Source organism: Peromyscus californicus, unplaced genomic scaffold (genome assembly GCF_007827085.1).
Source record: "Peromyscus californicus insignis strain IS unplaced genomic scaffold, ASM782708v3 Scaffold_7__1_contigs__length_154581171, whole genome shotgun sequence".
Classification (NCBI taxonomy): domain Eukaryota; kingdom Metazoa; phylum Chordata; class Mammalia; order Rodentia; family Cricetidae; genus Peromyscus; species Peromyscus californicus.
In genome coordinates this window covers 17,331,459-17,346,017 of record NW_026294595.1, presented here as the reverse complement: position 1 = coordinate 17,346,017, position 14,559 = coordinate 17,331,459, and the positions used below count along the sequence as shown (strand labels likewise).

Genomic DNA, 14,559 nt, shown 5'->3' with positions numbered 1-14,559 from the left:
ATCCTGCCACTAGCACAGTTGGAGGTTCCCCGAAGGTACCATAAGTACCCAACTCCAGAAATCCTTCCATCCCTCCCAGCAGCTCTGTTGTTTCTTGCCAAACTCCAAGCGAGATTGGTAGGTGTTCTTCTGAGAATGTGGCTAAGCCCACTTCCCTTTCATACGACCCCACCCCCACCCCCACCCTATCCTACTGCCCTCGCACCTTTCCGGGACTCTGAGTAACCTTCCCCACAAATTTGCTGAGGGCTGTCATTGAGCATCTTTCTTGCATCAATCCAGGGAGAACCCATCCGCCTCACTAGCCCAGAGCCAGAGCTACTCTGTGCGCCCGGCACTAGGTACCGCTAACTGCCGGTCACTGGGCGGGGCACGCGCCTGTCTGTGTAGAACTCTGCGCCCAGCTCCAGAGCGACAGCCTCTGGCTGTCCCGCATCCAGTACAGTCGCGATCCTAGTCTCCCTGGCCCCCAAACCCTCAGCCCCCTAGCCTCTCACCCCAGAGGCACAGCGCGCCCTGAGAGAGCGTACTGGAACCCTGCAGCTCGGCGCGCTTTCTTGTCACTCGAAAGAGGCACCAGGCGCGCCTACCCCACCTCCCTCCCGCCGCTCCAGCTGGCCTCTCCGCCCACCGACCACTAGGTCCCCGGCGTCTTGGGCTCTCAATCCGAAGTGGAGATGCGCGAGAGGCTGGCGAGGGCGCGCAGCTCCTGAGATCGCGCCAGCTGGCACCATGCGCCTGCGGCCGCTGCCCCTCGTCGTAGTCCCCGGCTTGCTACAGCTGGTGAGTGCCCGGCCTGCGGTGCTGTCCATGTGCCGGGATGCGTTTCGGCGGGAAATCCTCTTCTGTAAGGGATCTGGGAGCGAGCTCCTCCAGAACTCGGCTAGAAGCTCAGGCCGGGACGGGAGTTCAGATTGCCTTACTGTTGATGGGGAAGAATCGCACTTAGAGAGAGGCACCTGGAGGCGAGTTGAAGGGCTTAGTGAGGGTTGCGATGTACTGTTTCGGTAAAGTAGGAAGGACGTATCTAGAAAAGATGTGCAAGGAAGAAGAGGCGTTCTGCTGGGCACTCGGTGTGCACCCAGGCTGATGGACACGACCCGAGGGGTTGAAAGATCTTCCTGCAGCCCAGGGACAGTCTTGGCGGCTCGGCCGGTTTTGTACAGGTGCCGGCGAACATTTCTTGCTAAGCAGGGGTAATTTAGAGATACAAACTGATTTTAGGGGCGGCTTGGATTTCACTCTGTTCCTTCTGGCCCTCGGGACTGAAATGGGGTTTCTACCAGCTAGAGATGTAAAACATAACTTGGATGCCCAACTCCGTGCAGTTAGTAGCCGGATCCGCGACCCCAGATCTCACAGTGTGGAACCACTGCGGCTGCAGAGCAAGATGTAGGATGTTAAAAGATAGTTCAGGATGTACTAAGGACAGTCGGGCTGCCATTTCGGCTGTGACTCTCTAGGTTTCCTGAAGAATAGCTTACTCTCCGTCACATTATGTTTTCTTAGTTAATTTGTATTTACAGTAGACTCAAAGTAAAACGTTTAAAAAATAACTTGACCACGATTGTAGAAATGGGTGTCTGGCTTGTTCTGCCTCTGCCAGATTTTTCCTGGCCGCTTGGTACCTGCACAACAGTGCGATAACTGGCCTTTCATTGATTCTAGGGCGCGTCTTTGGTCCTGACACTTTTAAGTTTTACATGCATACACCTTGGGCATGTAAAAACAAGAGCAACGCTTCCAAGTGCTTGCAGAATAAAAACCAGTCCTCTTCCCTTGTCCTTTTAGAGGAAAGACTAAGTAACTTATGAAAAAAAATTATAAAAGGCAAAATGTAGAGGTAGGGATTTTGCAGGTGTTGAGGGTGGAATGGACTCCAAAAGGTGAAGAGGTTTAAGCAGAGACTTAATTCACCTGCACAGCATTTAATAAGAAAATTGTCCATGCCATCATGAAGAAATGTGGCATGGCCGACTGTCTTTGAATGAGCCAGTACTTGCTAGTCACATTCAATAGAGTACCATAAAATGAACTACAACTAAGTTTTTAGGCATCCAAGATGCATGCCTATAATCTTTAGTATCATTTGCTTTTAAAAAAATTTTAATCTGAATTCCAGTAAGAGTGATCCAACAAAACAGCACTTGTACCATGTGCAGAAGAAAACGCCTGAGGAAATGTGCTGCTGAAGTGCAGTCTTCAGCACAGACTCATGAATCTAGCTAGCCGATTTTACATGTAGTGGCCAAGGACTGTGTATGTGCTCTGTAAGCACCACGTTAGGTCCTCAAAGGTGAGAAAATGTATTTAGGGTTGCTGTGGAGGAATACTGGAAATGTTAGATATCTCCTTCCCCCACCAGGAAATAGGAAATAAATATGGAAGGAATTAATATACTCCTTAAGAGCCAGATTCTAATATTACAGCATGGGTTGATTGATTACTTTTTAAGGAAGCGTATGCCAAATTCTAATCGGTTTTGGGATTGTACTGGGATTGTAATTTTTTTTTTTTTCCTGAAGCACTTTATCATGGAAAGGGAGTTGGGGAGCTGCAGCCCTGTGATAAGCACACAGGCCTTAGCTGCCATCCTCCTGGACAATAAAAGGCTGTTTACATTCTACACATTCTTAAAGCTGTTCCCAGCCTTCTACAAGCCAGGGATGATGTGAAAGGAAAGCAGAGCACTTGAGCAGGGTAGATCTAAATAAAAACACTCCCTACCCCACTGTGCACCCCACCCGGAAGATTTCACAAAACATTTAATAATCTGCTGCTTGGATGGTTCATAGTTGTGTTATTTTCAGCTGATGTTGAACTTCTTTATTAAATCCTAAGAGGAAATAAATTAAAAAAGGTAAGTCGACTTGAAAAGTAGTTTTTATTTTGTAGGAACCATGTGTATTCAAAAGCCATGCCCTGAGTAGGATGAAAGGCGTGTGCACACGTCTATCAGACACACGGTTTTATAGAGACAAATAATATAAATTTTATAAAGAGATATGTAAAATTAGTTGCAGGGAGGGGTAATTAGAATTAGACTTCAGTTTTTCATCTGCACTGGCAGCCTAAAGAGTATTTGTTAAAAAATATTTAAGTGCATATTGAATTTATTTGGGCGTATTGACAATTAATTAAATGAAAAATTTCTGCTTAATCTGAAAACAGTTATAGGAAGTCAGGTTTCAATAAGTCTTCAAAGACAATATTTCTCGAATATCTAGAATTTATTTTCACTTATCTTATGAGGATTTTTAAGGAGAAAATAAGCTGGGCTGATAAATGTTACATACAGGCAGCCTATGAAAAGGGTGTGCATGCTATTCTACACCTTTGCACAGTTTCCATGGCCTACACTCAGCCTTTTAAACATGTTATTAACCTAATTAATGGGATTACTAGGCACGTGCACAATTTGAATACTCATTTTATAGGTATTCTTTTCTTAATATTCTTGTTCACTACACTGTTTCTTTTCTGCCGCTTCATGAAGACAATTAGCACATGAATTAGTAGTATAACCAAACAGGTGTTGTTTCATGACATGAGTTCACCAGATGTCAAATTCTTACAGATTTTCTAGATAACTTGTGACTCATAATTTGGCTGATTTTAATTTTTCAGTAAAATATAGGCTGGTAAAAACGTTGCATTTGAATTTAAATAAATAATTAAGTCTAACTTAAGGTAAAATCTACCAGCGATTTAAAAATATGTGTTAATCTGAATTGTTTTGTGTTAATTATGTTAACTGAGCAACTCAGAGTTATATAAAATTGAAATACTTGAAAGATAAGATGGGTAATGGTGCATTCACTCCCACTATGTAATATCCCCTCACTCACATTTATTAATTTTTGCTTACCTTGATAAATTTATAACTTTAATAGTTATTCAGAGTGGTTTTCTTACTTACCCTCTCTTTGAGGGTATGATCCCGAAGTGATAACTCATCACTGTCTTCCATTTATCAATCACAACTTCTCTCATACAGTCTTGATCAATAAACATCAAAACAGCATTTCCCAGTGTGGGATCAATAGTCATCTGTTGTCCAGATGACAGTGCAGAAGAAAAGAATCGTATCAGGCCTGAGATGTAGAGTGACCTGGGCTTTCAGACAAACTCGCCTATGAACATCATTTGTTTGGGGTCTTTAATAATGAATGGGCCCTTGTAGCCCAGTACCCTAGTACCCCAGTACCCTATGGCCTGTTCTGAGATTGTGCTACTGATCTAAGTCTAAATACTTTTCACATACAAAACTGACTCCTCTTGGGAATTTAGTATGTTGCCAAACAGATTTTCAAACAGAAAAGAAGGTCTTTCTTAATCTTTGTTTTCTGGGTTCCCTCAATTTTCTACTTTTTTTTTTTCTTATAAGTGGCCAGGTTACATTGTAGCTTAAAATGTTTGACTCCTGAAATCCCATGAATTAAGAAACCCTGATTTTGTCATGAACAATATCATGTGTCATCATGCATTTTATGATGTACTGTCTTTTGTATGTTAAGTAGCTAATTAATACACCATGAATGATCTAGTTATTTAATGGTAGCAATCAAAGATGAATATAAACATGTCATAGGTCTGTGATTTTACAAAAGCTACAGAATTGCCCCTAACTGTTTATGTATTCCGTAAACTCCTGTACCTGAGCCATTGCTGGGTAAGATTTGAAAAAAGAATTATAGCTGTACACCCTGGAGCTGACAGCCAGGCCTGTGTCAGCATTTCTATAGAGAATCTCATTTCTATCTTAGCCATAAGCATTCTTGCTAGTTAGAAGCTGGCATTTAATATCTTGATTTTGAAGTAGGTTGTTTTAAAGCTGCTTTAAAAATCGTTCTGAATGATTTTGAGCACTCATCCATGAGAAGTTACCTTCTAGGTATTGTTATGATATATTATTCAACAAACTAATTTCTATATTGATCTGGTGACTAAATTAGCAAGCAAATCTTATAGTTTTGCTTTGTACATGTTTACAATTTAAGATGTGATATTTAAAAATTATTTTATCATTACCTTGTATACAAGGTAATGTTTTCCAAGTAGCATATTTGTTATAACAGGTGCATGATTTTATATCAAAATTATTGAATAAATATTTTCAATTATGTCAAGCTAGGTATTCTAGTCAGTGGTTTTTATGGCATTTACTAACATTCTCTTTACATATTTTATTACTGATGGCATGACCAATGATGCAGATGGCAACTCCATTTTTCACCTTAAAATCTTTACAAAGAATAATGTGATCTATAATAACTTGCAGGGTAGATTTTCATATTATAGAAGAAATATAACATATTACTGACAGAGAACTCCCATTTTATGTTATTTTAATTTGTGAACATTTTAATATGGATCCACAAACAGCTGTCTGGTTCATTAAACTCTATGATAAACATCAATATGAAATTCTGTTTCTTTGTAAACATAAAATCCAAAATGAATGTTTTCTTATTATACCCTAAATGCTATGAGGAAACATACTTTTTCCTAATCAGTTACTTCAAGAAGTTGCAGTTAGTTTTTAACCTGGCCATTCTGGTCTCTTTTCCTCTTTTAGACATAGAGACCAGCGGTAAGGGAATGGGGCGTTTTATAAAGTCAAGCCATAATGATGACCAAGCATCAGATTTGCACATGTTTTTCCACATTCGGATCTCCCAATAATTCATCATGTTCTATTCTGCCAGTTAAGGCTTAGAAACATAAGATACTTCAAATGTTTCTATTTGTGTTCTGCAAAGAACAATGAACTGGGTCAAAAGACTTGAATTCTCCTTCCAAATCAATTGGACATTCAGCAAATATTGCTATCTATTTTGACCCAGATTTTGTGCCAAGACTATCATAAGCATTGTGGAAATAGAATAGCATTAAACAAAACAGAATGGTTCCAGTGTCAGTGTGTGTGTGTGTGTGTGTGTGTGTGTGTGTGTGTGTGTGTGTGTGTGTGTGTGTGTACGGCTTGGGCAGCTCACTGTACAGTCTCAGACACCCATCTGTAAAAATGAAATTACCATGATAAAGGAAATAAAAAGCTATTTCTAACATTTACATCTAAGAACACGTTCTGACAGTGATTGACATTTTTCTTTTTTATGAATTACATCTTTAGTTTTTATACAATTTACACTACTTCTTAGATACAAATACTGATTTAAACAAAAGCTCTACATGGGGTTTCCCCATATCACAAATGAGACATACTTAGAAGTATAGGTAAGAACAGTTAGGAACCGATGACTGCTATCTCTGCTTATGGAAAAGAAAAATTTAGTCTAGGAAAAAGAAATTAGCACTTATTAAGCATGTAATTAGCAAAATCAGAAGAATTTAAATTCGAACAATACTTTCAGGTGTTATGCTATCTTAAAATTGTAAACTATTAGCATGTACTCATTTCTTTCATTTAAATAAAAAGTGAACTGACACTCAGTTAAATACTGATTATTAAATTAATTAATTTACAGCTTATTAGAACTTTACAACCAGAAAACTACCCTGTGGCTTCTTCATGCCTCGGCAGAGTACAGCCTATTTAAATTGAAGATACCCTTAACTTCAAAAGACTTCAGAAGTTCTAATACAAACGCCACAAAATTAAAAGGGCAAGGCCAGCAACACGTCTGACACAGTACCTGTCAAATGTGGAGAAAGCCACCAATCAGTGAAACTGTAGAAGATGATAGAAGGCAATAGAAAACCTAGTCTTGGAGTTTATGCCTTTAGTGAACATCTTAAACATCTTCAACAGCAAAATTTGCCTTTCTGATACTGCCAGGTTTGGACAAATACACTGAGTTAAAGGGCACAGAAACATTCATGTACATCTTTTTATAAAATGTGCAAGACTATGATTTTTTTAAATTATGATACATAATGGGCAATTTTAAAATTCATCAGTTTATATTAAGCATTGTAGCATGTATAGTTATTCTCTCTAAACAATAATGTAAGAAATGATGTAGATTTATGCAGAAAAACCTCATGTGTAATTTCTGCAGCTTTTCATAGTGTGTGTGGTGTCTGTTCCAGGATTCTCCTCCTCATTTTCTTTCAGGTTTCATGATGAAATTAACTGATGTGCATGAACCTGCATATTTTGCATAGTTAACTTGTTCAATAAATAAATGGCAAGTAAAAAGAACCACTTAATATTTTGTTGTAGCAGTAACACGTATCAATAAGTCTTTACAGTTCAGTAATCCAAACCAGGAGCTGATTCGGAGCACTTTGAAGAGAATGGCTATTGAAATAGAATTGGAGGCAGAATTCCAAGGCATCACCTCAAGGTGCTCTTGAGGTGATGACTCAGCAGTTTTAGCCCCAGTTTCGTCCCCATTGATCAGCATCCAAGCCCATTTGCTATTCATTTGAATTTAGATTCTACAGCCAATTCTTATCCATCCAACATGTCTAAAGACAAACACATTTCTTTTAAGGTACAACTTTGGTACGTGTAACTAACATGTCATGGTACAATGAACTATACAGTTTAAAAAACTCTTTCATGTACTTGACTTCGTGGCCATCTTCACAGTGATCATGAAAAATAAGTGAGTGGTGGATGCCACATTCACTTTGTGGGTGAAGAAACAAAAGCACCCAATGTGCCACTGACAGAAATTGCCATGATGGACTTACCAACCAACTTCATTCAACTCTTGGTTCATGGCAGGATCCATTTGTAGCCAACTGTTGGGTTCATGAGGAGTGCCATCTTTATAAACCACTCATAACTGAAACTCGGGAAAATGAAATTGAGGGACATTGATCTGAAAGACCCTGTTATGCACAGAAGCTACACTAAAATGACCCTGATTCTTTTGTCTGGGCATAGATTAAGCAAGTCTTGCCGTCATAATCTTAAACAACATAAACAGACTCTTAGAGCATGTGCCTGAATCTAGAGTTCTATTTTGAGCTTAACTTTACCAAGTCTATTTTCTTTCTAATGGTTTCTAGCTTACATACAACTTTCATGTTTGGTTTATAGCTGAGTGATGCACTTCCAGGTAGGATTATCAGAGGATTTCAGAGTCCTAACCTTTAAGATCTCTTCTGTGCTACTTCAGATAGGGACAGATGGACAGCAGAAAGGAGAAGGATAGGTTCAAAGGCCGCTTAAGTCTGCTTTTCTAATGAACAAGGAGGATATGAGAAGAAGCTGATGGACATGGGAGCTGTCAAGTAAATATCCATGCCTGTGCAAAGTGTTAAATTTTGTTTTGCTTATAGCACACTGCTACTTCTCTCTTTCCCTTTCTTACTGTACATAAGAAAACATTTTATTATAAAAGTTACACACTGTAGCAGATATTGTTGGTGCTTTGGGGATGCACTTTGCAAAACTGCAGTTTGAATCCCAAGTACCATTTCCTTCCTTTGGTACTCCATGGACCAATGACTGTCAGAAAACAGTATGGAGAGCCCAACTCCTTTGTAAAGCTTTGAGGTGAAAAGGACACTCAGTGTCTTTGCAGCAGCAGGCTAAAGCTGTGTTCTGTGGGGCTTTGTCTGGGACCACACTTCAGTGGCTTTTTCCCATTCTCACAGACTCCCAGGGAAGTGACTCCTGGATAAATCCCTTACACTCAAGCGCTCGACCCGGCAGTACCTGCCTCTGGGGACTCCAAACTAGTGTTTTTGTTTCAGTTTTTCTTCAATATTCAGAAAACTTAAAGCAGTTGATAATCTTGTCCTTGCTTTGAATAATCATTAGTAGTGCAGTGATATTTTCCAGATATTATGCATATGCAAGTTTTTATCATGATATGTCGTTTAACATCATGTTTTATAACATGCCAGTATAACGCAGCAATAAATGTGGATGTCTTCTTTATTGTAAAGAGCTATTTCTGTTTTGAGAATCATAGTATTCACAGCATTGATGTACCAAAATATATTTAAGCAGCCCTTTGTTAATAATTAGAATTTTTAAGTCTAGAAAATATTTGTAATTATACCTATAAAAAACTTCCTAAAAGTTAAGGTGCTGGCTTAATGCTGAGAATTGGTAGCTTAAATTTGCTTAAATACAATTTCCTCCCTAAATGATTTTAACAGTATGAAATACTACTCACAATATGTCTATATTGATTTTTTTTAAATATACCAGTGTATGAGACTTCATTATTTAAAATGTCTTATTAAACTTTAATTCAATGTTTTTAAAATTCTTATTACATTTATCTGTGTGTGTTGGGGTGTATGCATGCCACATGCACATATGATCAGAGTACACCTTGCAGGGGGCAGTACTTCCATCGTGTCTGCCTTGGTAATCAAACTGAGCTTGTCAAGCTTAGCAGCAAGTCCCTTTATTTTCTGAGCATTTTGCCAGCCCTTAAATGTGTTGAGCACTGTGTATTAGGAATGAGAAGGATGTTTTTTATTTAAAAGCCATTTCTTTTTCTTACACTGTGCATGGTCTCTTTAAATACTCTATTTTCAACTGACATTTTATAGTCTTTAAACTTTACAATTTCTTTTTAATATTGTAGTAGCATAATTTTGCTTTGTTATTCTCGGATATTTTACACATTTAGAGCATTATGAATAATATTTCTGGGCTTGATATTTTTAAATTATTTTCACTGAAATTTAAAGAATATTGTTAATTTTTGTATACTTAAGTTTATATATGTTGCATTTATGAACCTAATTGCTATTTCTAAGAATTTATGCTTGTTTTTGCTGCATTTTTTCAACAGATCATATTATTTGCAAATAATCTTTTATTTGATTCTTTCTATTGAACATTATGTCTTATTAAAATTAATTTGCTTGCTATAATAGCTAAGCCTTTTAAAATATTGTTGAATGAAAGTGAAAGTCGGCATTGTTTCCAGGTTTCCAAATTCAATGAATATTTTAGTAAATGCGAAATTTAATGTTTCGCTTCTGAAAATCTATTAAGTTAAGCATATATTTTTATAATTCACATTGAAATGAATTTATGTCAAGAACAGAGATTAATTTTAGGTACTTGTTGAACATGTTATGTGATCACATAGTTTTTAAATGTAAATTGTACATTTTGAAAAAATTCATAATAGGCTTCTTAACATTACTCCTTTTTGAGAAAGCTGAAATTGCCTATAATTTCATAAGCTGATATCTGTGTATTTGCAAATTAGTATTTTCTACTACTCTTCTAGCATCCTCAATATCCCAGAGTCTCCATAAAGGCATCAGTTTTACATACACAGTGTATTAGTCACTGTTCTATTGCTGTGAAGAGATACAATGACCATGGCAACTCTTATAAAAGAAAGTATTTAATTGAGGCTTACTATTTCGGAGTCTTGGTCCATTATCATGGCTGGAAGCATGACACTGGAGTAGTAGCTTGAGAGCTACAACCTGATAGGTAGGCTGAGAGACAGACTCTGGGCTTAGTGTGGGCTTTTGAAAACTCAAAGCCCAACCCTAGTGACACACTTTCTCCAACAAGGCCACACATACTACAAGGCCACTTCTAATACTTATACCCTGTCAAACAGTTCTACTCCTTGATAACTAAATATTCAAATATATGAGCCTATGGGGGCTCTTTTTATTCCAACCAGCACACACAATGGCCCCCAAGGACCTCCTTGCAGAAACTCTGACCATTCCACAAGTTTTCTGGTGTCAGCTGCATCTGTGACCATCCTCTGCTCAAGCTTTCATGCCTTCAAAACCAGTACCATGTAGAGAATGCTAGCAAGGGGTTGGAGATTTAGCTCAGTGGGAGAGCACTTGCCTAACAAGGGCAAGGCCCTGGGTTCGGTTCTCAGCTCTGGGGAAAAAAAAAAAGAATGCTAGCAAGCTCTGTTGCCAGCTCAATGTGTAACCTGGCCCTTTTATACCATAGTGAGAGAATAGCTTTCTAGGTAGTTGATTTAGAAGATCAGTAAACAACCCCCAGACACATTCTCTGTTCAGTCTTTATATTCTCTTATAAACCCCTGTCTTTATAAGCCTTAGGTGAATAGGGTTTTGCACTCAAGGTATCAGCTTGTTCTTTAGTGCCACCAATCTTTAACAGTGACAATTGTTTAATTGTCTGCACTCACCTTGTCCTAAACTTTAATCTTGCTCACTCATATCTTCCCCAAGGAAATTAATCTATTCTTTTAAGTTAAACTTCTCTCAGGAAATTGTTCTCAAGATGTGGACACAACAAATCCAGCTTCTTGCCTGAAATATCACACAAAAGATCTCATTTCAGTTGCAAATAGAGTAACATCTGAAACTTCAGGATTCAGGACTCCACAGTCCAGGTTCTCTTAGGGTGCTTGTCTTTTAGTCTCCCACCAGAATGGCCTCTTAAATTCTTACAGCACTTAAGTGGCTTTTCTTACCCAACATATTAAACTCTTCCATTTTCTTCAAAGGCCTAAGAGCCACATGGTCAAGTCCATTAGAGCAGTCTCCCCACTTCTCAGTACCAATTTTTGTTTTTTTCCCCTGGTTTAAAAAAATCAGTTGACAGAGACAGCATAAAGAAGAATGGATATATTTTGGCTCTCAGTTCCTGAAGGATACAGTCCACTATGGTATAGAAAATGTAGCAGCAGGTAGGGAAGGCACGGTAGCAGGAACAGGATTGAGGCTGCTTAGAGTGATGAATACTTGGTATCTCTCAGATCCCATTCTCCATTTATGTAGTCTATGATCCCAGCCAGGGAATGGTGCCACCCACTGTGAGTGGGTCTTCTCTCTTTGATTAGTGTAATAATACCACAGCCATGGCCCATCCCTCAGGTGACTTTGAACTTTCCCAAAACTGAAAGTTATTACAATCGATCCCAGAGAGGGAAGCAAAGTAAATATATTTATTCAGCTTTCCCTATGGTAACTGTATATTTGGTAGTCATTTTTGACTCCTCTCTCCTTATCCCCTGTAATATCTATTTAGATACAGACTCTTCTGAAATTTCTTTCCAAATTCCCTCACAAACTCTGTTCTTCTCCACCCTATGCTATTTTATCACTGCTGCCATATCATAAGTGTATCTTACCCCAACATGAATATTCCACTTTCAGAGAATCTTCTTTGTTAAATTTTCCTTTGATTTACTATGACATCTTACTAATTAAGAATGAGATTGTGATTTATTGATTTATTTAGTATAGTCAGTCTAAGTTCTTAAATCCTGGGATTTTCTAGATTTAAATATTTTCCCTAAGACTCACCGTATAGGTAACTTTAGGTAGGCCTGTATACTTAGTGCTCTATGAATACTTCAGTGTAGAGGAAAAGACATATTTTGGTTTCAGACTAGCTAAATTTACTTAGCACATTGGCCAAGCTAATGAATCTCATTCTTTCTCCTTATAAAAATTAATATGCAGCTATTTCAAAGGGTTATAATGATTATATATGAAATTATAACATGCCTGACACAGCATTAGCTTAACAACTTCAAGTTTTCCTTTCCACCTATATTCGCTAAATTCTTTTTATGAAAGCAATAAAAAACTGATTCTGACTAATGTATACACAGAAGAAATTCATTGAAAAGAGATGGCTCATAAGAAATAAATGAGATCAGGCATATTGAGAACAGAATGCAAGGTCCAGATAGAACAGTTAGAAATTAACTAAATGATGATAAAGGACAGTCAGCTTATCCTTTCACTAAAGATTCACGTATAGATTGGGAGTACATTTTGAGGTTGAGCTCTCTTTTTTGTCTGAAAGTTATAGGAGTCTCTGAAGAACACTTCTATAAATCCAAGATAGTCAGTACTGTGTAGTCCTATTAGAGAATTTGTAATTTTCACTCCAACTGAAAAGAACTGTTACAAATAATTTCAGAGGAGACAGATTCCAGCCTTCCACACAAGGCAGAATGGCCTTCTGCTCAGAAGTGGGCATGTACAACAGGGATCGACCACCAGAAACTTCAGTAGGGTTTCAGAGAAAAAGAAACACTAACCTCCAAATAAATAGAAAGGAAGGGAGCAAGGAGGAGAAGGCAGAAGAACTCACCCTAGAGGAAACCAATAATTCAAGGAACTAACCACACTCTATAAAATCTTAAGTATTGTTCTCAGAGAGTCACAAGGTATCTGTATTGTGAACCCAATGTGTGGCTATGAGGAAATATTAGATGGAGAACAAGAAATAAATTTTAGAAATATATAACTACTATGTAAAAATTCACAGAAGACTAACAAGAATAGGGATAGAGAGTATACCAGCTGAAGTGCTAGAAAATTCTTATGACCTGGAGTGAAATATTAAAAAAAAGTAGAAGAGTTAGAGGCTAAAGCTAGAAAACCCAATGAAGATCTTCCACAAGATGACAGTGGTGATGAGGGAAAGAAATAATCCCAGCCAAAGCACTGAATAAACTGCCTTAAGAAAAAGAAAAACAAACAAACAACTCATGGGATTCCAGCCTCTCCATCCAGCCATGTCCTGCACATATCGTGCTAGAATCTAGCCAAGTGAGTCTTGGCTCTCCTTTCTCTGCACCCTCCTCAATCCCCTAGATCTAGCCCCTGCCCCAAAATGGCCCCCAAACTTCATGCTTCATCCAGGACATGCATGCCCCATCTTTTTTCAATAAGCAGGCTCCTTATGTACTATATTCTAATCTCTCTGAACAACCAGAACCTCCACATGTTCTGCTAGGGTCTAAACCATGTAAGTCCCCCTGATCTTCCCTTCCATAAAACCTCCCCAACACCAAGATCTACCCACAAACTCCATGCTTGGACCACAATGCATGTTCTTCCCAACAGCCAAGCCCCATGTGTTTTCCTGACTTCATTACACCTAAGACAACCTTTAGGCCCAACCTGGCCTGCACATCTTGCATTCTGACCTAACATGATCTGTCCATATCAGACATAGAACTGACAACAGAAGCCTACACATACATATCTAGCTGCAAAAGTACAAACAATATGAAAGATCAACACACCCAAACCTGCTTGGCCTGTAAAAATATTTGCTAATAAAAATTATGCAGGTGAACCCCAGGACACAGAACTTAGAAGAACAATCATAAACTTCATCAAAGACTTTAGGAAATTTGGAAACCACATAAAGAAGCAGCTCAGTGAACTTAAAGATAATAAACACTTGATTAAGGACCAAGGAAACACATATATAAGCCAATAGAAATGATGAAAAAATTCAAGAATTGAAAGAAAGAGAAAGAAAGACTGAAGAGAACTCAAACTAAAATGATGATAGGATTGAAAAACCCAATAACCCAACTAGAAAACACAGTGGAAAGCCTTGCAAGTAGAAATAAATGAATGAATCAAACACAAGACACAAAGATAAAGTAGAAAATTTAGTGAAATAAGCAAAGAATATGAAAGAAAATTGTGGTAAAACACAGGAAAAGAATATGCAGGAAATGTTGGATATCATGAAAAGATAAACCATTGAATTATAGAAATAGATGAGGGAGAAGAAGTCCAGATCATCAGCAAGATCACAGAAGAAAATTTCCCCAAATTAAAAAGACACACTCATATAGGAGCAAGAAGCACATAAAAATTGCAAACCAACAAGACCAGAAAAGAACCCCC

General features: G+C 38.1%; 1 protein-coding gene across 1 annotated transcript in view; it reads left to right on the top strand.

Annotated features, from left to right (window-relative positions):
- Positions 1 to 293: 293 nt before the first annotated feature.
- The window catches only part of Nxph2 (neurexophilin 2), a 115,404-nt gene continuing 101,138 nt past the window's right edge, over positions 294 to 14,559 (top strand). Inside the window, exon 1 of the mRNA XM_052723450.1 lies at positions 294 to 783. Coding sequence (XP_052579410.1) covers positions 733 to 783 — 51 coding nt within the window. The 5' untranslated portion in view covers positions 294 to 732. The remainder of the gene's footprint in view (positions 784 to 14,559) is intronic.